This window comes from Pangasianodon hypophthalmus, chromosome 8 (genome assembly GCF_027358585.1).
Source record: "Pangasianodon hypophthalmus isolate fPanHyp1 chromosome 8, fPanHyp1.pri, whole genome shotgun sequence".
NCBI classification, from domain to species: Eukaryota; Metazoa; Chordata; class Actinopteri; order Siluriformes; family Pangasiidae; genus Pangasianodon; species Pangasianodon hypophthalmus.
In genome coordinates, this window is record NC_069717.1 from 3,885,362 (window position 1) to 3,912,139 (window position 26,778).

The window sequence follows — 26,778 nt, forward strand, 5'->3', positions numbered from 1 at the left end:
CTACAATATACTACACTACACTAAGCTACACTATACTACACTACACTAAGCTACACTATACTACACTACACTACACTAAGCTACACTACACTACACTAAGCTACACTACACTAAGCTACACTATACTACACTACACTAAGCTACACTACACTAAGCTACACTACACTACACTACACTAAGCTACACTACACTACACTAAGCTACACTATACTACACTACACTACACTAAGCTACAATATACTACACTACACTAAGCTACACTATACTACACTACACTAAGCTACACTATACTACACTACACTAAGCTACACTATACTACACTACACTAAGCTACACTATAGATTAGCAATTTAAATGCGTTGCGGTAACACAGTCAGCGCGTGAACGCTGCAACGTAGCGCGTAGTAACGTGCGCGCGTGTGTGCGTGCGTGTATGTGTGTGTGCGTCCGCGAGCGCGCGCGCGCGTGTCTCTTTAAGAAACACACTCCTGTTGCATGGAGAGTCTGGTGTTTTTCCACTCACTCCGATATTACCCATATAAGACACGAAGGTCGGCGAGAGAGAGAGGGCGTGAAGATTATTTGTAGTTGCCTCGCCGATCGCGCGCGCAGACAAACCCACTCTCTCTCTCTCTCACACACACACACACACACCGCACAAAGAAACGGCAGGACGAGAAGAGACTGAGAGACTGAGCAATAAATCCGGGGCACAGGTAAATGACATCCCGTCTCATTAGGGAAATTAGAGCTCTAATTATATACACACTTTCAGATGTGGTGAAGTATTTTCCCGCTGTTGCTACGTGGTGTAAGTTCATCCTTCAGTCAAGATCTCATTCTTTTCCTGCACGCTTTCTTTGAAACGGTGTTATTGATACAGTCTTGTGATGCTTGGTGCGCTCACGTGCTTTCATTGGGTTAAACAGCGGCTTTATTCAGACTGATATATTGGATGCTAGATGTCTGATCGCTGCAATGAATTAAATGAATGAATTAAAAAGCTGTGCATGCTCTGCTGTGCTCGGATATAAGCTCCTGCTTAGGTTATAATTAGATTATAAAGTAGGTTAATGGCAGGAATCGGATTTGCGTGAAGCGCGTGCGGTCCCGCGTCTCCCGCAGGGGGTTGAACAAGGAAACGTTTTAGGACAAAAATGTTTTACACGCCTTGTAAACATAAAGTGTATTTATGGTGCTGGTTAAAGTACACACACACACACTTTATTCCTGACTAGGCTACACACCAATTCGGAGCTCTCCGGCTCTTTTGTGTTTGACGCTTGCCAGTGTGTCTGGGGCCAGTTAATACAGGCTGTATCCCAAAAAAATCTGTAATGAACAAATAGTGCACTACGTAGTCTCTAGTAGGCATTGTTTCACACCCTTCCTAGTGGACTTGTCTGGGCATTAGGAGGATATTTGGGATGCGGCCTGATGGCTGTTTAAACGCACTACAGACACGCCGGTATTGTTTATCATTAATGAGCTGCTATAGATACGGTACTGTTTTGACATAGGGTACTATTTAGTACTCTCTGGTATCATGCTGTTTAGGACCTACCCGTGATATGTGTAACAATGTCATTCAGGCTGAAGAATATGCCATTTAATAACCCTGATATGGTTAAAAACCTGGTTCCTCCTCTTTTAATGGTGGATATTTAAGGTTCTTGTCAAAGATTCGAATCTTTTAACTCGGTTTACTGAAATGATTCGTTCTTCTGAATCATCAGCCGATTCCCCCCAGCACCCAAACACACACACACACACACACACACACGCGCACACACACAGATGAGGCTACTTCTCTATGGTTAATTATGTTTGCTCATATTTTACCATATTTTGCTCATCTATTTTTTTTAAGTAGCCTATAGTATATAAATTATAAGCAGTAAGGATAACAGCTAGGATAATGTTAAGCCAAGTAATTTAACCCCTTAAAGCCTCATTGCTGTTATTTAGTTATTCACCTTAGAGCATTCAGGAACTAGCCTACTATGAATTATTCAGTAACTACATTGAAACTAATAGCAAAAAGTATGTAGTTACATGCGTAAAGAGTCCAGGTCTGGACCTGTTGACGTGTCCTTCAACTTTAAGAGGTTATCCAAATATTGTCAGTAAATAAGGAACTGCACCGCTACATTTTTGTTCCCAAGGTACAACCTATTTAGACACACCCTCAAAGGCACAACAGTGGTCCTTAAGGCCCAATTATGTACCTTAATCATGTTCCTTTGCCATTATGATTCTCTTGCTAAGGGTACAAAAGACATATGTATAAGGACCCCATTGGCATGCGTTTGTACCTTTAACCAGAGTTTATTGCCTTCCTATCGGAGCATAGGTATATAGAAACATAACAGAACAGCTTAACCCTACATTCACACTAGCAAGTGACAAAGCGACAGGTGACTGTTCAATTTCTCAGCCACGATTTAAGCAAATGATCAAACTGGAAGAAGACATAGAACTGTGGTTTCATTTTATCCTGTCATATACAACTTCTCATTAAATGTGTATAGAGACATTATGAAGAAAAATAAAGGAAGAATGTGGTAGAGATTGATGGTGCCTCTGGTGAGTGTATGTAGGTATTACAGTTAACTTGCTTTGCTAATCTGTCAATGAAGCTAGTATGAAATGTAGCACCTAGCATGTAAATCAAACATCCAAATTTCACAGTGATTACCGCATTATTTAATATGACATTAAATAGTTAACTTTTGGATTTACAGTATATATAGTTACTACTATTTGTCATTAAAAAATAAAAAAGCTGGACAGTGTACACCCACAAAAGACAACAGTAGAGGTTGCTACACACCTACAAGCAGCAAGTAATATGACAGACCTGCTAGTGTGAACACAGGGTAAGAATCACAATCCACTGATCACAAACTGACCATAATCAGCACAACTTAACCTGGCCTATATATAAACATTGTAATTGGAATATTTAAAGTCGGTTTTGCTTGTCATTGATCTGACCACTAAACATACATCCTTTTTGTTCTATTTTAGGTTTGACATTGTGTATAGTAAGTCCTGTTTTTAAGCCATTTTTAACTTTTCTTGGTATTGTGACTGTCACAGCATCAGCTGTAGCTGTGAATCTTTCACCGAAGATTCACTTAAAAGATTTGTTCAAAGGAGTGAATCATTTGTAAATGACACATGCCTTAATCTCATTGTCCTCGCAGGAAAAGCATAAAGAAATAAAGCAGTGGTCGGAAATATAAAATATACTGTATCTCTGGACAACTTAAGTTAATTTTTGCAGAAGGTATAACTGTAGTGTCTGAATTACATAGAAACAAACGCAAACACTAGACACATAACTCAGTAACCAATCCTACATTGACACTTTATCTTGACGTTTAGCCAAGGGAAAGGCATACAAGGCCAAATGCCTGACACAAAACCAGAGCTATTTTAATCTGCTCTGATACGTCACTACATGGTTGCTTGTCTGTTCTTAGTCAGATGAGATTGAAATAACCAGATACATTCGTTTTCACCCTCTGATAATGTGGAGCAAAATTCCCAGGTTGAATTAGGTGTTAATTAAACACTTAACACTGGGCTCTTTTGCAGTACATTTTCTGTTCTATTAAACAAAAAGTAAAATCGTCTGTGTGGCTAGTATGTCTCCACTGCCTCGCTGATCCACATTGTGCAGTTTAACTCGTCTATTCAAAAAAGATTGAGTGCTGTTGCATTATATGCCTTCCTCAGAGTGCAACTAAGAAAAGATAAAGCCTTAGTAGGCACGCTGTTTTTGCTATGGAGTGCCATTACGCAATAAAATCTAATACCCACTTTAAAACTCAAGCTATTGCCACTATAAACGCAAAACACTTGCTAAAGTACCGCACCATAAAGCAACAGCGTGACACATTTAATAATACTACCTACGATATAACTCTGCTAATGCTTTACAACCATGATTAAAGGTCAGGCCAATGCAAACATTATTTTCCAGAATGTTCATGCACTTAACTGCTCTGAATCCACATGACATGTCTGTGTAGATCATATAAAGAATAAATCAACACCACTGTGGTGCTGCCCTTTATGAATAACACGAAAATCCCACATCCTGACACAGAGTGAACCTGTTAACCTCAAGGGGTTAATTTGATGTGAAATCTACATGGGGTTCTGGTAATCCCTCTAGGAATTGGTTTATATAATGCTGCAGGAAAGCCACCCTAAGTAGGTTTACTGCTTTTTTTCTTGCAGGTCTGTAAGCTTAAATATAAAATGGTAAACCTGTTTACCTGTAATATGATAATAATGTCACAATCAAATCCATGGAAATTTTGTGTTCCCTCTACATTATCATCACTATCCTTGCCTATCCTGTAAGAAACACAAAATACAAGTTATTCCAATAAGGATGCAACATTTAAAAGCGACATGTATGTATCCTAATTAAGGCAGGCATAGATCTAGTTCTGTTGGGGTATGAGAGTGGCAAGCCAACTTACTTACAAGTCAAATAAAGCACATGATACAAGATCCCTGTCATATGATACAAGCTGCCTGACTAGCCTGTTTAGCAGGTAAATTTTATTTATTTATTTTTTTGCAGCTAACATTTTCTTGTCCTGCAGGCTAGTACATTGCCTGCAAATCTGTTAAGCTACAATTTTTATAAATGACGAATGATCTAGTAAGAAAATGCAAAACAACTGGGGGAAAAGGATTTTTTAATATCCGTTAGCTTATCTCGGTGATAACTGATTTGGTCAGTGTTACAGAAGTATTAACGACACCTGTGTTTTTCTGTCTATTGTGAATCATGTCGCCCAGCTATATTAGCTAGAAAGTTAGCTGGCTAGTTTTCCGGACTTCCACTTTGTTAATTTGTTTACAAGAGAGCTGTATGTGGCCCAGTGGAATCTTCATGCTAGCTAGCTAAATGTTTTGTAGTTCAAAACAATGATCACCTCATTAATGACAGTTTGCCAGTGCTACAGAAGTATTAACAATACCTGTGTTTTTCTTAGGATGTATATTGTGCATATTGTGTATATCGTGCATATTGTGTATGTATATTATATATAGCAAGTTAGCTTGCTAGTTCTGTCAGACTTTCACTTCACTCGTTTGTTTGCGATAGATCTGCATTTGATGCAAAAGTAAAAAAAATAAAAATAAAAATCTAATTAGCTAATGTTTTGTAGTTGAAAACAAGAAATTGTGTCCTCACATAGCTCACATAAATCACCAGAATAATCACCTCAGTAATGTTCATTTGTTTGCAAGAGATCTGTGACTCAATAAAATTTAAAAGCTGGCTAGCTAAAGGTTTTGTAGTTCAAACAAGTTTGTTTCCTCACACACTTCACAAAAATCACCAGAATAATTACCTCAGAGGTGACAAAGGTGGTCAAAGTTACAGAAGTATTGAAGACTTTCTCTAAATGTCTATTGGGAAGTCATCAGGCAACCATATTAGCTAGCGTGTTAGCTTGCTAGTTAGATCAGACTTTCACTTGTTCATTTGTTTGCAAGAGAGTTGAATGTGACACCATTTGAGGGAGCAATGTTTAAATGCTAACTAGCTAGCTGCATGTCTTGTAGCTTCAAAACAACAACACAAATCACGGTGATTAGCATGTTGCTATGTGTTTTGTTTGCAGTTACTGAGGTAAAAGTCTGAGAAAATGTTTTATACAGCTGTTTCCTGTGTTGTGTTATATCCCTTCTGGGTCAGATAGTGCAGAAATAGCTAAATGAATGAGTGAGTTGAAGAAGATGGTGTCCACTCAATGGCTTCCATGATTAGCATTTTTTTCTAGGCTAAATTTCTAGATGAAATCTGCACAAGGATGCATCTAACTCGGTTTAAAAGCCTAGTCGTGTTTTTGTCCATGTTAACAAGTTAGCTGGAAATGTCATCTGCTTGTGATGACATACGATAAGCATGAAGAGAGTGCTGAATGTCCTGAAATTTTGTCCTGAAAGTTCTTTAATTTAAGCTTGTCTACTGTATCATTTATTTAAATTTACAAAGTCAAATGTGGTATCAAATGATTTTATTTACTAATACACTATAAAAGTAATGTAATATGAAAATATATTCCTACACACACACACCAGGGATCATGTCCTACTCCATGGGAAAATGAGAGAAAATGCAAAACACTTAAAAAAAAAAAAAAAAAAAAAAAGTTACACAAATTCTTGTTCTTCTTTTTCATGCCTTTTTGTCTCATTTTCTGGCAATGGCTTCCAGAGTTTATTTAAAATGTCTTCCAAAATGTAAAACTGTATTTAGTCTTAAAATGATAATCTACCTGATAGTGAGTGGACACCTATATGGCACGAAAGCTGGCTGTTTAAGTGTCCTCAACTAATTTTTTTATTGTCTTGTATTTTGTTTCACATGATGCTATGCGCAACTGCCATGTTTCACACCATCTGTGCTGGTGTGAGGATTATGATGTCCTTCCTCTGAGCTGAACTTCAGCCTGGTTTTGACTCTGGTAAACTCACAGAAGCCTTGTGTTTTCCTGCCTTGGATTAACCATTGCCTGCTCCAGCCGTGTCGTTTTACCCTCGCTCTCACAGTATAAACCAGTCCAATATGTCGATCATCAGCCACCATCAGGCCGCCATGGCTGAGTAAGTCTGTGCTCCATTTCTTCGTTGGTTATGGGGATACAGTTCTGTCCCACGATCAGCAGGCTGACTAGCTGCTTATGTTTCTGCGGGAGTGCTGATCTCTCTGACCCCCCCACCCCTTCCCCAGACGGTACAGTTTTCAAAAGGACATTCTTTCGGGATTTTCTCTGGATAATCACCAGGTTTTGCTATGGTGTTACCTTTCTATCTGGATTCCTTCCACTTGATCTCTCTGCTAGCCTCCTATGGCTGACTGAACTCATTCACTGTCATCCTATTTACCCTTAATAAACAATAATCCACCTGGTGCTATCGTACTGCTAATGTAATAAAGTCCATTTTTAAATGTCGCTTTCATCTCTTACATGTTCCCAGTTGGGAGAAATATAAGAACCCCTATGACTTGTCTTTGTTGCTCTTTGTAACTGAGAATAGCCAGTTACTTCGGTACATTAAATCCTGAGCTAAATCTCAGCTAAATTTTCACAAATCCAGTATGAGCAATTTTAAATGAATGACATTTAATGGGAAACCTGTAGCATAATCACACTGGCATAATGCTAACTGGGTCCCACCACATTTCATGTATTACTAGCATGGTATTTCGTAGCAATACTTTTTTTCTATATGAAATTTTGAATACATTAACTTCAAATGCCACAATCGCTATTTAGCATCGCACACCAAATGTAATGCAGGAGCGCAGTATCCTGTACATATTTGGCATTTTGGTAGATATTACAGAAATAACTAAATTCATACGGACTCTGATGGTTCGAGGCTGCAATAGTTGGTTGGACTTTGTAAAATCTGCCCAGGAGCCTAAAGGTATTCTGATTGGCAAAATTTGGACCAATAGTTTCAAAGGAAACAAGAAAAATGGAAGCTACAGTATGTGTACTGTATGTGGAAATATAATGTGGGCAATTTGCAAAATGTAATATTTATGTAATATCTAATATAACGATACTACTTTGTGTCCTCTGTGTAAGGAAAATATTACATTTGAGGTAAGCCAATTAGATTAGCATCTCAAAAGCTTCCCTACATGCAATTTGCATGTCTTCTTTGGAGGGTCTCTCACTATTTACCAAGATTTTAAGGTAAATAACAGCATCAGGCTTACAAATTGTAAGCAGTAAGGACAAGTGTAAGAAATACTGATGTGTACTGAATTCTGCGCTCCCGAATTACACCAATTCTTTTTCACCCCTCATTTTTTTCTTCTCACTAAACAAAATTGGTGAAGTGAATGATTATACTGATTATATCCTCAAACCCATCCCAAAATAGAAATCTTTAACTATGGATAAGTTTCCTTTCTGCAATATTAAACCCATCATCCCTGATGATCTTGGTGGAGGTATCTGCTATACTATACACTTTCTTAGCATCACCTTTTGTTGTTTACTTAAGCCTGGTGTAACAAATTTGATCAACGCACACAACATAGTACCACCTTGTCTGTATGTTTACTAGAAAGACCAAAATGCAAAAAAATAAAAAGTTGTTTGACCAGGGGAACATTTACAGGGTGACAGGGGTTGGACCTGTGAAATAGAACCAACTAATTTCATTAGAAAATATTGTGGCAAAAATATCTCAGGCAGGTAAAAACAAAAATAAAAACTGCATGAGCAGAATTTAAATAAAAAAAATGCACACATCTCTAGTAGAGACCAGTTATGTATTTAAGTGATGTAGCTGAGGCTGAGGAATTGTCAATTCACACGCCATGCTGACAGTGCTGACATTTATACTTCTGTTTTTTTTCCCCCATTGTCTTCCAGTGACCACGTTGGTGGGGTTCATATTTATTTCAAAAAGAAAAGAAAGACAACCCTTTTCAGATTAGGCCACACCCACTTCAGAATAATATTCTAATAGATACAGAGAGTGGCATTGCATTATATAGGTACAGATACAGTTAGTGGCATTGCATTATACCCCCCGTTGATCACTTTATTATTTAGCTTGCATTTTTTAAAATGTGCCTGCCCTGATAGACCTCTAACTTCATGAGAGTTTATTTAATTTATTTATTAGCTTATGAATATTTATTAGCTGATGTCTCACAGCAAGGTAAGCATTTAGTTGCATTCAAGGAAGACCACCAACCTCCAGTTTATTGAAGACAATAGAGCACATCACTCAGCAATAGCTAAAGGCTGTTGTTGAGTTCTGATTAGCGTAAGTGTTATGTGTAAAGCGTACCTTTTAGGGCCTGTCATGTTATTCCTAATCCCAACCTGAACACCCTCATCAATAATCTCTTGCTCTTTTGTTTACAAAACTGTCGCAGTCCTCAGTCATCCTCGAAAAATGTGGCTCCGATGTTATCACCTCAAACAAATACGACCTCATCGGATCCCTAAGGATCCAAAATAACTTGAAATTTAGCTTTAGGGGGTAGGGAATCTCCCTAGGCACTTGTTATTGCAATCACAGTCACACTATTTGTTTATACTGTCGTCATAGAATTTTTACGAATTCAAAATACTTCCTCAGAAATAAGAAGCACTGTGGTAATGTCAGCCAGTGACACTCATGTAGGGATACAGGTCAATTTGATCTGGCTTCTGATTGTTTATCAATAAAACACAACCCCTGCATCTTTAACTAAATTCAACTAAAACATCCAACAGTTAGCCAATGAGAGTAACCCTGTATTCCTTTAATATGCTCCTAAGGTTTTAGGTCATGGGGTCACCAAAGGTCCATGTAATTAATCAACATTACAAGAAAATAAATGCCTTCTAATGCATTTGAACTTATTTAATTTATGAAACCTACAGATATTTGCTCAAAATATAATACTAGAAGGTGTAGGTTTGCAAACATAAGAGGTTTGGGCATTAGCTTTCTTTTTAATAAGGAATATAGGATTGAGGCACACAGTATACTAAACCATTAGCCTCCAGGGAACATAAGACTATTTTGAAAATTAAAAATAGGGAGCACAGGACTTTTTAAAATAAGTATACCTAGGACCCTGGAAACAATGGGCTGTGGGTAAATAAACACCTGGGTATATAGGCCCTTGGGAATATAGAACCCTGCAAACATTCAGCCATGAGGAAACAGGACTGTAGCAATATAGGTCTCTGGGTACGTAGGATCCTGGGAACCCAAGAACCTGGGAACATGGGACTCTAGGTACATAGGATCCTGAGAACGTAGGGCCCTGGAAACAAAGGACATAGGAGTCTCTCTACAAAGGTCATAGGGACCATAGGAGTCTAAGTACATAGAGCTCTGAGAACACAGGACCCTCAGTTTATAAGATACCAGACCTAGGGAACACATGTACCTGGGAGCATAGGACTGTGAGTACATAGTACCCAAGATGGTATACTGGTCCAATGGAATATAGATCCCTGGGAGTATAGAGTTGATCTCATGGTAATTTGTGAAGTCAACATGTGATCCTTCCTGTGACCTCTGATATCTGACCTCATCCCACAAATCCAGTCATCAAGTCCACCTTTAGTCTCACCTACAGACATTTGGTGATCAGGCCTTCTCTCAGGCTTTGTCTTTGGTCTGAAAGGAGTACCTAAAGTTCATGGCTTAATTTGTGCTTTGCTCATTTATAGTCTCTTTTCCTTCTGTTTGTTTTTAACGTCCGCTTGGTGGATTTGGGAGTTTTGGCTTTATATATGCTCTTACATGTTTTTTTTTTCTTGCAAAAGTAGGACTTGGACTGTGGGAAATATGTATAATATGACAAAATAATATGAATATATAAATGACATCACTGTCTAATACTTGCGCAGTTGTACACAAACACTCAGAAGCACTTGTTGCCTTACTTTATGATTTCTCTCTCTGTCTCTAGTATGGCACAGAAAGAGAAGCTGCAGTGTCTGAAGGATTTCCATAAGGACACGCTAAAGCCATCTCCGGGTAAAAGTCCAGGCACGCGTCCAGAGGACGAAGCAGAGGGAAAACCTCCACAGAGGGAGAAATGGGCCAGCAAACTGGACTTCCTGCTCTCTGTAGCCGGCGGCTTTGTTGGATTGGGGAACGTCTGGCGTTTCCCGTACCTCTGCTACAAGAACGGTGGAGGTCAGTGTTTATGAGTGACTTCTGATGTTAATTTATTTTAAAAAATCTTTATTTTAAATATATTGCCACACATTTGTGTTTCAATCTTGTGAACAAACATATAGATATTTTGTCTAATTGTAGAGTAATGGAAATGATTGTTACTATATAACTTTTTTGTTATGAGTGTGTCTCATATGGGTGTGTGTATGTGTGTGTCAGATAGAGGTGTGTGTCTAATATGGAAGCATGTATCTGTCTGTCATATGGACATGTGCATCTGTGTGTCTCATATAGATGGTATTTGTGTGTGTGTGTGTGTGTGTGTGTGTGTGTGTGTGTGTGTGTGTGTGTATTTGCTCACCCTGTTCCCCTATGATCTGAGAATGACAAAGGTGACTTTTTGAGGTGTGTTTTTGAGCAGTGACACAGACCTCACTTTGTTTTTCATAAATAAAGTTAATGAGGCCAGGTCTTTTTCAACCTCTGTGGTGTAAACATGATCTAAAAATACTCATTGCTTTCACCTTGATGTGAAAGGTGGCTTTAATGGCCCAACTGGACAACCATATGTCTCCAGCATGCCTAATACCACCCGTACCTCATCCTCACACTGCATCATTATGTTAAACACGTTTCTTCTGTCTGGTTAAATTATTATTATTTTCTTATTTTAAAAAATGCAACTATATGTAAAACAATATGCGCCACAGTTCTGCACAAAATGTAACTATTTGTTCTTACACTTATTACAATTTAATAATATAACATGATATGTTACATAACCTGATAAAATATTGAATCTAAAAGCTGTGATTAAGTTAAATTCTTTCCCTTTTTATTGTTTCATGCAAACTCTTAACAGTCATTTTCCTAACAAAACATTGATTGGATTGCCACAAACTACTTCATCACTGATCAAAGTGAATGTTTTAGAAAGAGTGAAGTCAGGCTGTGTCATGGAAGTGACTCTGATTCAGAATCTAAATACAGTATTTTGTTATAGAATTGATTCTTATTAGAATCTAAATACGGTGTATCTTACAGAATCTGATTCTGAATAGAATCTTTTTTTATAGACTTGATTCTGATTTCAAATATAACTTTTTTTTTTTTTTTAAATAAAATTAATTCTAAGTCCAACTAGAATTTTTTATAGAAACAGTTTCGATTCTAAATCTAAAACAATTTTTTTGGTTCCTTATTGTAATGCTAGTCTTCCTCTCACTGATGTCTCTCTCTCTCTCTCTCTCTCTCTCTCTCTCTCTCTCTGTCTCAGGTGCATTTCTCATCCCATATTTCATCTTCCTGTTTGGTGGAGGACTTCCCGTGTTCTTCCTGGAGGTGGCGCTGGGCCAGTTCACCTCTGAAGGAGGGATCACCTGCTGGGAGAAACTCTGCCCCATCTTCACTGGTGAGAGAAAGAGATCCATAGACTCCAAAACACAGGGGGAAACAGAAAGAACAAGACAGGGAGTAAGAGAGAAAAACAGAGAGTCATACAGAGAAGTACAGTTTGGCAACATGTTATAATGATGCATGAGATTTATGATTCGCTATGACACAGCACGTCTAAAATAGGTCAGCTGTGAAATCATAATCTCAGTAGAGATCAGAAATCATTTCCTGTAATAATGGCCATGATGTGACGTGTTCGGTCTGTGATAAGTTCTGCTGAGAGCTGGTGATATAAATCCAATCAAACATTCAGATTAGCAAACAAACACTGATTAGATTATTTAAGCTTGGAAATCACCGCCAGAACCAGTAGGCATTGTTTGTTGTTGCAATATGTGTGAGTGTATGTATGTATGTATGAGTGTGTGTGTGTGTGTGTGACCTGCTTTCAGTGCCTAAGCAGTGTGAGCTGTGTTACTGGGGCAGTTTTGGTTTCTAGGCAGCAGCAGGAGATGCTGTTCTCTCTTTAGAATTAACTCTCAGTTGTGTTGTGTTTTATATAGACTCATTTGTCAGATGATTAGTTCCATCTAGTGTATACTTTCATCCTGGAGTTTTTGCATGTATGTTATTATTGTCGTATTATTGTACATTATTACTGGCGGTTGTTGATATAACCAAATACGAATGCCTTATTCAGCCTTAACAGATAATGTGTTCTAAGAAAATACAGATATAGATACAAATAGGAGGTGCACTACTCGTGTTTTAGCAACTGGTTGAGATAAGAGGTCTGCGTCCGGGCTGTTATCACACAAAAAAAAGGTTTTTTTTCTTTCATGCGGGCACGGGTGAGTGGTGAGTGGTGAATTTACAGCATCTTTAGTAACCGCCTGGTCAGGGTTCCGGTGGTTTTAATTAAGCTACTAGTCTGTTTATATTTTGGGAAACAGAACCAACTAAAAGTGTTAGAAAATATCACAGGCAGGTAGAATACAAAATAAGAACTTTATGAGTGGGATTAAAAAAAGTCCAAGTTGACTACTCGAGACCGATTATGAACTGGAGTGATATAGCTGAGGTTGAGGAACTGTCAGGGCCAGAATTCACACATCATGCTGAAGATGCTGACATTTCAACATCTGAGTTTTTTCCCAGGTTTTCTAGGACGCAGTGGTGTGGTTCATATTTAATTTAATAAAATTTAGGCCACATCCACTTCACATTGTGTTACACCCCTAATGTACACGTGTGTACACTTACTAGGCACTAGACAGCTCCGCCATGTTAGACTACACTCAAGGCATAAAATTATGCCCTATAGCTATTTTTTTTTCATGCACAGTGTGTGTTGATTGTCACAATTTGGCCAGATTTTGCCCACAGCATTACTATTGGCTATTGAGTTGGTGGACTATTTTGCAACCATGCACTGACTACTGACGTACTCAGAGCAGTGCAACACACATGTCCATGTCAGTATCACTATATATATACATAGGTCTTTGAACTTTTGACCCATTTATGTAATACATAAATACACACACACACACACCTGGTTATTACTATAGTATTGTCTCTGCTCTTGTCCTGTTTCAATAGTGCACCCACACATACGCTGACTAACGCCCAAACTCCACTAGTCAGGACATTTTGGAATCTGCATTGCCATGGCAACAGCAGCCAGTGATGACTAAGATACATTTGTCGATTGGATCTCATCTGTTTGCAGCGTGAATAAGAGTGAGAGACCAAAAATGTGGGTGTATTATGGAGAACATAATGACTTCTAAGCTCCTAAGCTCTTTAAATATTGTCCCTGTTCACATTAACACTCACACACCTTTGTACATGCACACACGAAACACTAATAACCTTATTACCCATAAAAAAAAAAAAACAAGTGTTCCAAGTGTGCACATAATTTTCACAAACATGTTCTCCTGGCAAAAAGGTGGACGTGCATGTGAGCAGGGTTGCGTGTTCCTGTATGATTCCTGGACTCCCCTTTTGTTTGCACAGGGGTTCATACCTTTTACCCCAGAAACGTCATGGAAGATTGGAGCAGCTGAACATCCTCACAGACTCACACACTCCCATACTCGCTCACACGCACACACTCATACACACAATCACGCACTTTGGATTAGAGTCAGCTGTCGCAATTATACCTGGCCCAGTGCCTTTTGGCTGCCCTCAACAACACAAAAACATTTAGAGGTCATCAGGGCAGGAAGGCTGGTACTCAATAGTAGACACCACCATGTGATCTGAAAATAAAAGGTGCAGCTGTGGCGCTGTTATTAACGGATCTGGCGCCTGCTGGTGGCGTGCCCTCTACATGGCTTTGGAAAACTCCATATCGCTGACCTGATCTGACACGTCAATGCCGTCAAACTCAAACCTGACACACCTCATCAGTGATCATCATGTATGCATGTCCGATTCCGCATGACGATAGCCAATAATCCAAGCGAGTCTGCTTTCCAGGATTAGAGTCAGGGAACTTGCTGTCTAAAGACCAGGACACCCTGAATCAATCTTCTCCGACAGATATCATTGTTATGTTATGTAATGTTGCCAGCTGGCTTTAGAGTGCTCCACAAAAAGAAACCGATAAGCCAAATGAGCCAGTGTGAACATGAAGAGAACACTCTGTAGACTTCCAATGTCCACACTCAACATTTGTTGGAAATATTGGTTCACTCTGAACTTTGGATTTAATGTGTCCCGATTATGATGTCTCTTTTCCATCAGACAGTATGGTACACACTGTATCTTTTTTTAAACCCAATTTTCTTTCAGTTTGGCATTGCCAATTCCTACCAACTAGCTCCCACCAAATGCCAAAAGATATGTGCAGTTTCTCTTTTCATACTTTTGTTTATGCAGTGTCACAGAGCACCAAGAGGAAAGTGCTAATTGCCCTGGTCCATGAGCTCTCACACACCCACGATCAGTTAGTGTCACTTTGATCAACAGCGGAGAGAATAATGCCATCTTTCCCAGCCAGTGAGCATTCCCAGCTATGGTATTTCTATGGCATTGTCAGGATTCAAGCTTGCGATCTCCTAACGATGATGAATGTTATCCTTTCGCTCCACTAATCAATATCCAGAACAAACGCCTGTGTTTACCATCACATGAAAGTAGAAGGAGTGCTGAAATAATTTCCATGTGACACACAGTAAACAGTAGTAGTAACAATGGAGGAACTTCAAGGTCTTATTTGACTTTTTTCTCGGCAGTTGGTTTTATTTGTATGAAGCTGACCATACAGAGATTCCTGGGTTTTTTCCATTTTAATAAATGGATATGATCAGACAGTACTAAAGAATGCTGTGTGTATATTTCTGTACATGTAGCTCTAAGAATACATTCAGAAATAGTACACATTTACTTGTGGAGTACTAACACTAGTTAGCTAACTAGCCTCCAAGCTAGTATACTGATGCTTAGCTACATTTTCTTGGCCATTCTCAGAACTTCAGCAAAGCTTGATTGAGCTGTAAGCAATGTGTTTTTTTTTTGTTTTTTTTTAATCTATTGTCTAATGGGTTTGTGATTAGTATGTTGTACATTTTGCTATTAATATAGTAGTACATTTAGCTATTAATATACTGTACTAAGAAAAACAATAGACTTTTATTAGTAACCAAGCAGAGTAGTTGTCTGGTAGCAGTTTATTTTAAGCTTTACATTTCACCCTGCTCACTTAGCAAAACTATTGTCCTTTTAAGTATAAAATAACTCTTTGCTTTAATTAAAAGCACTTATTTATTTAAAAAAAAAAGCAGAAACATGAAGCAATTTACTAGCAATACCACTCCAACACAGTAGATAGCGATGGTGGTAACATGGTAACCATTTTCCCTTGAGTACCACAGGACACAGGTGCGTTCTGTATCCAGAACATCCTCAGATTGTTATATATGAAAAACATGAGAGTTGTAACATAACACTACAAACCTGTGAGATATAAAATGTAACACAAATGCAGTTTCATGCACAAAATGTAATATCAGCTCTTCACTAATATTGTGTGTGTGTGTGTGTGTGTGTGTGTGTCAGGTATTGGCTACGCATCCATTGTGATTGTGTCCCTGCTGAACATCTACTACATCGTGATCCTGGCTTGGGGTTTGTATTACCTGCTGCAGTGTTTGCAGAGAGAGCTGCCGTGGGCGCGCTGTCGCCACAGCTGGAACACCCCCAACTGTGTGGAAGACACCATCCGCAAGAACCAAACCCTCTGGCTCTCAGCCAATGTCACCAACTTCACCTCACCCGTGACTGAGTTCTGGGAGTGAGTGCACGTGCCAACAACACACACTATCTTTAAGGGTTTTAATATAGTACAGTACAGGAGGTATCAAGCTATGAATACTGAAATTGTAGTCTGAGCTGGAATTTAAATTAATGAGCCTCAGAAAGCATGTTATACATCATAAATGTACATATACAGACATAGATAGCAAATGATGTCGTACTGTACATATTGTTGTGAAGCTACCATTTTATTGTTTCCTGTCTGCTCTGTAAAGTGGAGTCACTGTAAATATTCCCCCCCAAAAAAACCCACAAATATTCCAATAATGCCATCATGTGCAAGTTTAAATGAAAAAGTTTTATTTCATGGATTTGAAATTTGCAAGACTGATGTGAGCTACCCCTAACCCTAACCCTAGTCCAGCATTATTCAAAATCTTATCAGGTACGTTAGCTAGCCAGGTGTCTCTGCAAGCATTAGCTATGTTAGCTCTAGGCTATGTATTTGATTATGTTTGTTTAATTAATTGATACGTTATACATTTTGTTTTAGTGAAGTACTATAATATGTATCTGTTTAACCTTCTAAACTAAGAAACTTTCTTTCTTTCTTTCTTTCTTTCTTTCTTTACCTGTTGCTTCCCGTTGCTGTCATTTTGTGTCTAATTATCTAATTCATTTCTCTTTTACTCCCTCTCTTCCACTTTCTCTGGCTCTTTTTTTCTCTCTCTCTCTCTCTCTCTCTCCATCTCCCTCTTTCTCTGAGTGTTTGACCCTTGGCTCTGCTGTGTTCCTCAGGCGTAATGTGCTAAGTTTGTCATCGGGGATTGATGAGGTGGGTGAGCTGAAGTGGGATCTTGCCCTCTGTCTGCTCGCCGTCTGGGTCATCTGCTTCTTCTGCATTTGGAAAGGAGTGAAATCCACTGGCAAAGTGAGACAGTGGGACAGAGGGAGGGAGGGAGGAAGGTATGGTGGGATGAAGAAAAAGATAAAGGAACAGAGGGACAAATTAGACAGGGGTGTGTGTGTGTGTGCGTGTGCGTGCGTGTGCGCGAGTGTGTGTGCGTGTGCGAGTTTGTGTGCGAGTGTGTGTGCGCGCATATGTGTGTGCGTGCAAATGTGTGTGTGTGCGAATGTTTTTTTTATCAGAAGATGCATCAAAACAATGCATGAAGGAAACAGATGTAAAACTTTACTTAAATGTGTGCATTACTGAATAAATTGTACTGTTTGTATAACCAAACTATACTGCGTCATTATAGAATTATTGACTAATTTGATTAATTATATCACTAAGTTAATCTCCCTCTGTCATGTAGGTGGTGTATTTCACTGCTACCTTTCCATTCCTCATGCTCATCGTGTTGTTGGTGCGAGGAGTGACTCTGCCCGGTGCTGCCGAGGGCATCAAGTTCTACCTGTACCCCGATCTGAGCCGCCTCCAAGACCCTGAGGTACAATCTGTGTGTGTATGTGTGTGTTTTAATAAAAATATCTAACAATGCTAAAACAGCCATAGGTTTTCATTTTGGTAAAGTGCACCATAGCATTAATTAGCTGAATTAATAATTATATCAGTGGAAGGTCATCACAAGAATAGTAAGACAATTCTTAAATTAGAAATTGTTCAGTGAACGACATCTCTTATGTAATAAGAGTCCTAATATTTTATTTTACAGTAGCCGATAAGGTTCAGTCTCTCTCTCTTTCTCTCTTTCACTTTCTCTGTCTTTGTCTCTTTCTCTTTAATTTTTAGTTCTCTACTTCAACCTGTCTTCCTCTGCCATTGTAATTTTTTTCCCTGCCTGCTTCTCTCTCTCTCTCTCTCTCTCTTTCTCTCTCTCTATCTATCTATCTCTCTGTGTGTTTGTTGTTTATCTTTCGTCTTTCTGTCTCTGTCTCTCTCTTTCTCTCCGTCAAGTTCAAGTGTCTTTTATTGGCATTGCTGCTTAGTAACAACGTTGCCAAGCAAAAGAATACAAAAAATTCTATAGACAGTAACAAGTAAGCATAAAAAATAAGAACATTAATTGAATTAAACAGATGTATTACAAAAATGTATGTAATATTTATATATGGATCTATATAAATTATATAGATGTTTAAAGTGGATAGGATTATAATTGGATTAAATTCAGTTATTTGCTTTCTCTCTCTCTCTCTCTCTCTCTCTCTCTCTCTCTCTCTTTCCCTCGGCAGGTGTGGATCGATGCAGGGACACAGATCTTTTTCTCTTATGCTATTTGTCTTGGTGCAATGACTTCTCTAGGAAGCTATAATAAATATAAATATAATTGCTATAGGTAAGTACTCAGTTGTGGTTTCTTTTTAACTCTTTAACTGTAAGATTCAGTTTCAGGCTGAATGTCACTAGCTGTACACTGTTTAGTATTCAGGCCTGGAATTGCCCAGTCAGAGTATTTATAAGTTCAGAGAGTAGCTGTAGGTCAGGTCGTCTTGCCTGTAAATGTAAAAACTTATATCAGGTCTTGTTTGCTTATCCCTGTAACTGCATATCTAGTTTCTGGTTATAGAAAATTAAATGTTCTGTAAAAAATAAAAAATAAATAGAAAAAGTCAGACAGTTAAGGTTATGATTACATCAAGAGATCATGGTTTTGTATTTTTGTTTTCAATGTATATGTTGAATTAGTAGCTGATAGATTAGATGATGTCTGTTCATAAGAAGTCACACAATCTTGGTTCATATTGTCAGAGATAAGAAGACAAACTGATTTAAAAAATATTCATTGATATTGTACTGAGGTGAAGCCTAATGGTTTTTTAAAATTTAATTTTCCCTTTTGGCCAATTTTTGCCTTTTCCCTGTATTTTCTTATCTACTTTCAATCTATGTGTTTTTTTGTTGATCCATTTTTGTTTGTTAGTTTGTTTGTTACCAATTTATTTTTAATTATACAAGAATCTTCCTAAGGTGTAGAATGATTTTATTGAATGATTTATCAATGAATAAATTCTCAATACAGTAGTAGAATAATACTATACTAATATGTGTGTGTGTGTGTGTGTGTGTGTGTGTGTGTGTGTGTGTGTGTGTGTGTGTGTGTGTGTGTAGGGACTGCTTGTTGCTGGGATGCCTGAACAGCGGGACCAGCTTTGTGTCTGGGTTTGCCATCTTCTCCGTCCTGGGTTTCATGGCGCAGGAGCAGGGTGTGGCCATCGCCGACGTAGCTGAGTCAGGTAGGCTGGGGGTTAAAGGTCAACAGTGCACTCATATATATACTGGAGGAATTTTTCTAGACATTTTTATCAATCATCTATGTAATTAGAGCAGTGTTCATTAGTGTGTAATGGATGTGTGTCTCTTTCAGGTCCCGGCCTGGCCTTCATCGCGTATCCAAAGGCAGTCACTATGATGCCACTGCCCACTTTTTGGGCTATACTCTTCTTCATCATGCTTCTGCTACTGGGCCTAGACAGTCAGGTGGGTTTCCTGACATCAATCCAGATCAGACCCAGATCCTCAATCAATCAGATCAAGATTTTATACAGTTTATGCAATCAGTAGGTACACAGAAACATGGTAACTCCAAAACTCCTGAACATATAGCAAGCTAATTTTAAGGACACAAGACAAACCTGGGTGACATCAGCAAGTTGTTTTCTTCTAACGTGAGCACAGAGTTTCTTTGCATGAACACATATTAATAAAATCACGTATACCCTAACCTCAAACCAAAACCTCCATGCTCAATACTTGTACAGGGCTGAGTTCCCAAAAACACTGCAACCATTTAACAGTTATCGTTATTCTGCAATGCTTTTAGGACACTCGACTCAGGCTAAGATAAGATATATGAGCTCTGGAGTGTGAGTGAAGTGGTATATGTGTGTTATGACAAGCATTCATAACTCTAATATGCACACACTCAGTGAGGATATGAAATATTATCTCGAACTCAGGCCATAAGCTTGCAAGCAGACATTAGTGGGTTATATTTAGGCCTGGCTTCCGTTAGTCACTTTGTACATGACTTGATGAAAAGCTGACTGTGTTGCAGCAATTTGACAGTTTGTGTGTGTGTGTGTGTGTGTATGTGTATATATATATATATATATATATATATATATATATATATATATATATATATATATATATATATATATATATATATATATATATATGTAGTGATTAGCATGTTTGCCTCGCACCTCCGGGTTTGGGGGTTTGCATGTTCTCCCCGTGCTTCGGGGGTTTCCTCTGGGCACTCCAGTTTCCTCCCAGTCCAAAGACATGATTTGTAAATGCCATTTCCAAATGCCGCCCATCCAGGTTGTCCATGCCGCCCATCCAGCATTTTCACTAGCAGTCTCTCTCTCTCTCTCTCTCTCTCTCTCTCTCTCTCTCTCTCTCTCTCTGTGTGTGTGTGTGTGTGTGTGTTGTCAGTTTGTAGAAGTGGAGGGTCAGATCACCTCCCTGGTGGACCTGTACCCATCCCTCCTAAGGAAGGGATACCGGAGAGAGATCTTCATCGCTGTCATCTGTGTCATCAGTTACCTGGTGGGACTCACCATGGTCACTAATGTAAGAATTTTTTCTGTGTGTGTGTGTGTGTCCTGACTAGAACATTAATGGCTGATGCATGAAGATACATTTAAATCTACCAACAATTTAATATGATATACTTCCATCAGATTTAATGTGTGAACTTTGAAGAATTGGAGGCCAAGCCTCCTTCACTGAGACTGACAGACACATAGGCCATGCCTCCTTCACTGAGACTGACACACATAGGCCACACCTCCTTCACTGAGACTGACAGACACATAGGCCATGCCTCCTTTACTGAGACTGACACACATAGGCCACACCACCTTCACTGAGACTGACAAATAGGCCACACCTCCTTCACTGAGACTGACACACATAGGCCATGCCTCCTTCACTGAGACTGACACACATAGGCCACACCTCCTTCACAGAGACTGACAGACACACAGGCCACGCCTCCTTCACTGAGACTGGCACACATAGGCCACACCATTTTCACTGAGACTGACAAATAGGCCACACCTCCTTCACTGAGACTGACACACATAGGCCATGCCTCCTTCACTGAGACTGACACACATAGGCCACACCTCCTTCACTGAGACTGACACACATAGGCCACACCATTTTCACTGAGACTGACACACATAGGCCACACCATTTTCACTGAGACTGACAAATAGGCCACACCTCCTTCACTGAGACTGACACACATAGGCCATGCCTCCTTCACTGAGACTGACACACATAGGCCACACCTCCTTCACTGAGACTGACAAACACACAGGCCACGCCTCCTTCACTGAGACTGACACACATAGGCCACACCTCCTTCACTGAGACTGACAAACACACAGGCCACGCCTCCTTCACTGAGACTGACACACATAGGCCACACCTCCTTCACTGAGACTGACAGACACAGGGGCCACATCCCTTTAGTAGGAGTGGCATGCATAAAAGCCACACCCTCCACTGGGACTGACATACACAGATGAGGCTGCTGCTCAATCACTGGGACTGACAAATACAGAGGCCACGCCTCTTACACTGAGACTGACAGACACAGAGGCCAAACCCCTTATTAGGACTGACGGACACAGAGGCCATGCTCCTTTAGTAAGAGTGACAGACACAGAGGCCACACCCCCTTCACTTGTTCTGTCTTTTTTCCAGGGTGGCATGTATGTGTTCCAGCTGTTTGATTACTATGCAGCCAGCGGTGTGTGCCTTCTCTGGGTTGCATTCTTTGAATGTGTGGCAGTAGCCTGGGTTTATGGTGAGTCAACACACATGTACACACGCACACACACATACACAAACACACACACACCATGGACACAGCACTTCAAAATGCTCTGTGTGTAATAACAAATGATTCAAAGCACAATTTGTCCTCTTTGCATGTGTGGGCGGCGATGGATTTGAACCAACATTTGGTCATCTTGATAATGCGCTCAGATACACACACACACACACACACACACGGCACACACACGCACTCGCATCAATCACTGAAGTTGGCGGTGAATGTGAATGTGACCTTCTCCTAGAAGAGCCATAAAATTAAAGACTCCCCCACCTACACACACACACACACACACACACACACACACACACACACACACACACACACACACAGCATATAGTATTCCTGGAAGTATAACTGTCAGTGGTGTGCTTTATAAGCTCTGTGTTTGCATAAACATTACACTCCCCTCTTTACTTTGTCGTTTACCTCTCTCTCTCTCTTTCTCTCTCTCTCTCTCTCTCATTCTGTTTTGTTATGTCTTTTCACTGTACAAACATTAGTTTGGTATTTTAAAGGAAGCGTTATTGTCATTTTCCTATAACAGCACTTCCCTAAGTGTTTTTCCCTTCATACCACAGCAATTAATAACTAAAGATTACATTTTATTATTAACATCTCATCACAGAAAACTTTACCTTATCGGTCAACGGCTTCTGACCAATCAGATTCAAGAATTCAACATTGCTATTGTATAATATTAAATAGATTTTTTTAAATATCAGAAAGAGTCTTTAGTTAAAAATGTAAGTAAAATATAAAGGGTTAATATCTTAGCCCACTGATCTCCTATGACCAAGGACGGAAAGAGGTGCAGTCGAAGGTTAAATGCGTGTTTTAACTTTATGACTTAAATATCTGACGCCAATCCATTTAATAAATTATCTGACTCCAATTTATAATAATATGATAATATAATCTGTTAGTTATTTCTAGAAGTATAATATCTGTGTATCGATATTTTATTTATTATTTTATTTATTGTATTCAATCTGAAACAGCTCCATGCTAAGCTTTCATATGATATTTACGATGTCACCACATTGTTCACCATATTTCATGATATTTCATGTAGGTTTAGGAAACATCAGTTACTGTGTGTGTATGTGTGTGTGTGTGTGTGTGTGTGTGTGTGTGAAGAAAGAACACATATTGCAACATATACTGTAAATGATGTTTCCTAAACCTATATGATATTTACGATGTCACCACATTGTTCACCATGAAATATGGATTAGATCGATAGCAAACATGCTCTGAGGAATGTTGTAGTTGAGCATAGTTTAGATGACCAGGTTTAGTTCACATGGTCTCTCTGACCCACATTCCTGATCACTTTAACCTTAGACAAATTACTTCCACAATTTATAAATCTACTACATCAGCACGCAAACTATAAAGACCATGAAGGTTTTACACACATATGAATGTAAACATGTGTGTGTGTGTGTCTGCAGGCGCTGATAATTTCTACGATGCTATTGAGGAGATGATTGGCTACAGACCGAACGGTTGGATGAAATGGAGCTGGATGTTGATCACTCCTGTGCTGTGTGTGGTAAGTGTGTACAGTGTGTGTGAAAACAGATAAAGGTATTTTAAGCACTTAGACTGTGATGTGAGTCATCAAGTCTTTTCCTTAACGCCATTCTGCTTCCTGTTTCAGGGCTGTTTTGTGTTTTCTCTGGTGAAATACAAACCCCTCACTTATAACAAAGTGTACGAGTATCCCGATTGGTCCATCGGAGTGGGCTGGTGTCTGGCTTTGGCCTCGATGATCTGCATCCCCATGGTGGTGGTCGTCAAAATCATCCAATCGGATGGTTCACTGATTGAGGTAAATTCCTTTATAAAGTTAGTAAGGAATAAAACACTTTGCTGTTGTGCTGTTAGAGGAAAATAATCAACAATAGGGTGGTAATAGCATGTCTGAAGTGTTTTATTCCTCTTATACAGCAGCAGTTTACCAATTTTTATTTATTAAAGAATGATGTCATACTTTTTATCATTTATTGCTACATTCATTGTTGTTAAACGTCTGCAAAACAAAAGGTTATCAGTTATGTTATAGCAGCTATAAACAAGGGCTAACAAGATAAGGGAACTGACTTATCTCGCTGATATTCCCACAACAATAAACATAACTATAAATGGATAAAAAGTATGACGTGTCATTCTTCAATAAATCGAAAAATGTTAACGTTGGCAAATTGTTGTTGTCTTGCTGTTATGGGAAAATAATCAACTGTGTGGTGATAACAGTAGCTCCACTTTATGACAGCACCCAATCGTTGATTATTTTTCCTATAACAGCTTGTTACCAACTGTTTTATTCCTTACCTAACACTTGCACAAAGCTTCTTCAATAATGACTGCGATGAGATTTTCACACTTTGACCAGTTTGTGCATTTGAATTAGTTTCTATGAAAGGATTTAATTACAAAATAACATGTTTTGTGACGTTTAAGGGAACTTGAAGCTTTAGCAAAGACAAACAAAACAATTGTGGTGCATAAAACAGTGTAAATTGTCTTTGTCACTGAATTGACTTGTAGAAACCTGTAAATATTTTATACTTTGTACATTTTGGTCGTCCATCCAGAAGCATTGAATCACATAAGGCTTTTTAGATAGCGTAGTATGAATCTGACTTCTCACTAACGTTGTGTGTCTGTGTAGCGGATCAAGGCCGTGGCAGCGCCGGTGAAAGGAGCGAGCTCTCGTCCGAAAGAGTGCGTCCTGAAGAACAGCGAGCTGCTCCACCCGCTCGACCCTAATGGCACTTACGCCCTCTCCAAACACACTCACACCATCGTAGAAACTACAATGTGAGACTCTCTATGAGAGAACCGTGTTCCCTTTTCTCCTCTTTTAAAACTCTTTTTCTCTCCTTTAGTCTGATCAGACTGCTTCATAGTGTGTTCTAGTTGTATTTTTACACAAGGAGGTAAAAAAAAAACCTTCCTTATAATATCTTTTGCTGTTTAGGAATTTTATTATCATTATTATTATTATTGTGGTATTATTCTTGTTGTTATTATGATATCACTGTAATCATTGCTAGTAATGCTAAGATTTGTTGAGGTTGAAGCTGTGAGAGACACCTAGTCTTCTTCACACGAGCAAAGAGAGACGGATAGGAACTGTGAAAGTTGTTTAGAAGGATGTTGAGCCTTGTTTTTTTTTTTAAAGAAAAATGACAAATACAGCAGTGAAGTAAACGTGATTTTTTTTAAAAGATAGCTGCACTAATCAGCAGGTGTGTAGGTGACAGTTTGTGGCAGTGATCCTTATTGTACAGTGAGGTTTCCTGTACAGCGTTCTTCGTCTTGATGAAGCTGAATGTACCTCCGCTTTGCGCGGAAGCTCTGCACTGCTTACACACACACACACACACACGCACACATGCACACACACAGATATTTGATTTATTGGAGAGGGTTAAGTCCTCAAGTGTGTGCCCATTTTCTCAATGGTGCCCTTTTAAAAACCCTCTGTGCACTTTAGTAATCACTGCCAGATGAGACAAATACACACACACACACACACACACAAGCTCATACAGTATATATACGGCCATCGTGTTGCTATAATAATGTAGGCAGCTGTGCTTTTTATATATGCTAAGTATCACATGCTGCTCTTCTCATTTAAGAGAGGAGTTTGAATCAATTTCTTTTTAATTAAAAGTAATTCAGGGTTGCCTGACCATCCTACTGCTGAGTCCGAGGGTAAATTATTTACCCGTAGTCCAGCAATATCTGTCCCTCATTTTAATACCTTTCAGAAAACAAGACACCTTCTCATCAGATTCATCACTTTGCAGTTTGTTCATCCTCACCTAGTTCTAAACTTTCTGACTACCCATAACCCCTCACTTTACACCATACAGCCTTGTGTCCTCTGTCCTTATTGTGCACTGCCAGTCAAAATCTATAAAACACCCTTCTTAATGTTTCATGTCAATTTAATTACTGTTATACTATGGTCATGAAGATCCTTGTTTCCAATTGGCTGCTACAGATGACTGACATTAAAAGTAAAACCAACATTAAGTTTCTTAATACGCCTCCAGAACAACTACAATGCACTTTGGCAAAGTCTCTGGAACTGTCCTGGAGCAATAAACACCGTTCTTCCAAACGATATTCCCTCAGTTGTTGTTTTGCTGATGGTGACGATGGCAAGTCCAAAATCTCCTACAGGTTTTCAGTTAAGTTCAATTCATCCTTATCAAACTGTTCAGTGAGTGAATTCGTGTCCTGTGGATGGAGGCATGGTCATCCTGGAAGAGACCACGCCCATTGGGATAGAAGTATTTTATTAAAGGGTAAAGGTGATCAGTCAGAAGAACTTTTGGTTTTCCTTTCATTTGTTATATGAAAGGCTTGTCATAAAATTTGTCGTATCCATAGGTGTCCATTAATTCATTGTATCAGAACTTGTATGAAAGTTCGTAGTTCTTAGAAATACATACATATATATATGTATTTCTAAGAACTACGAAAACACCCTATATATATATATATATATATATATATATATATATATATATATATATATATATATATATATATATATAATGTATATATATGTGTG

General features: G+C 38.9%; 1 protein-coding gene across 2 annotated transcripts; it reads left to right on the forward strand.

Annotated features, from left to right (window-relative positions):
• The first annotated feature begins 352 nt into the window (after positions 1-352).
• On the forward strand, positions 353-25,060 carry slc6a6a (solute carrier family 6 member 6a). 2 transcript variants are annotated; one of them, XM_026928206.3, is made up of 15 exons: positions 353-716; positions 6,454-6,642; positions 10,481-10,710; positions 11,969-12,103; positions 16,159-16,393; positions 17,155-17,287; positions 17,676-17,810; positions 18,556-18,659; positions 19,433-19,557; positions 19,689-19,801; positions 20,765-20,902; positions 22,046-22,148; positions 23,636-23,736; positions 23,845-24,015; positions 24,859-25,060. In XM_026928206.3, exons 2-15 carry the CDS (start codon positions 6,605-6,607, stop codon positions 25,009-25,011), a joined length of 1,914 nt encoding a protein of 637 aa, XP_026784007.1. In that variant the 5' UTR covers positions 353-716; positions 6,454-6,604; the 3' UTR covers positions 25,012-25,060. The 2 variants fall into 2 exon arrangements, with proteins under 2 accessions (XP_026784007.1, XP_026784009.1); XM_026928208.3 differs by lacking the exon at positions 6,454-6,642 and having other exon boundaries at positions 356-716.
• The last annotated feature ends 1,718 nt before the right edge of the window (positions 25,061-26,778 follow it).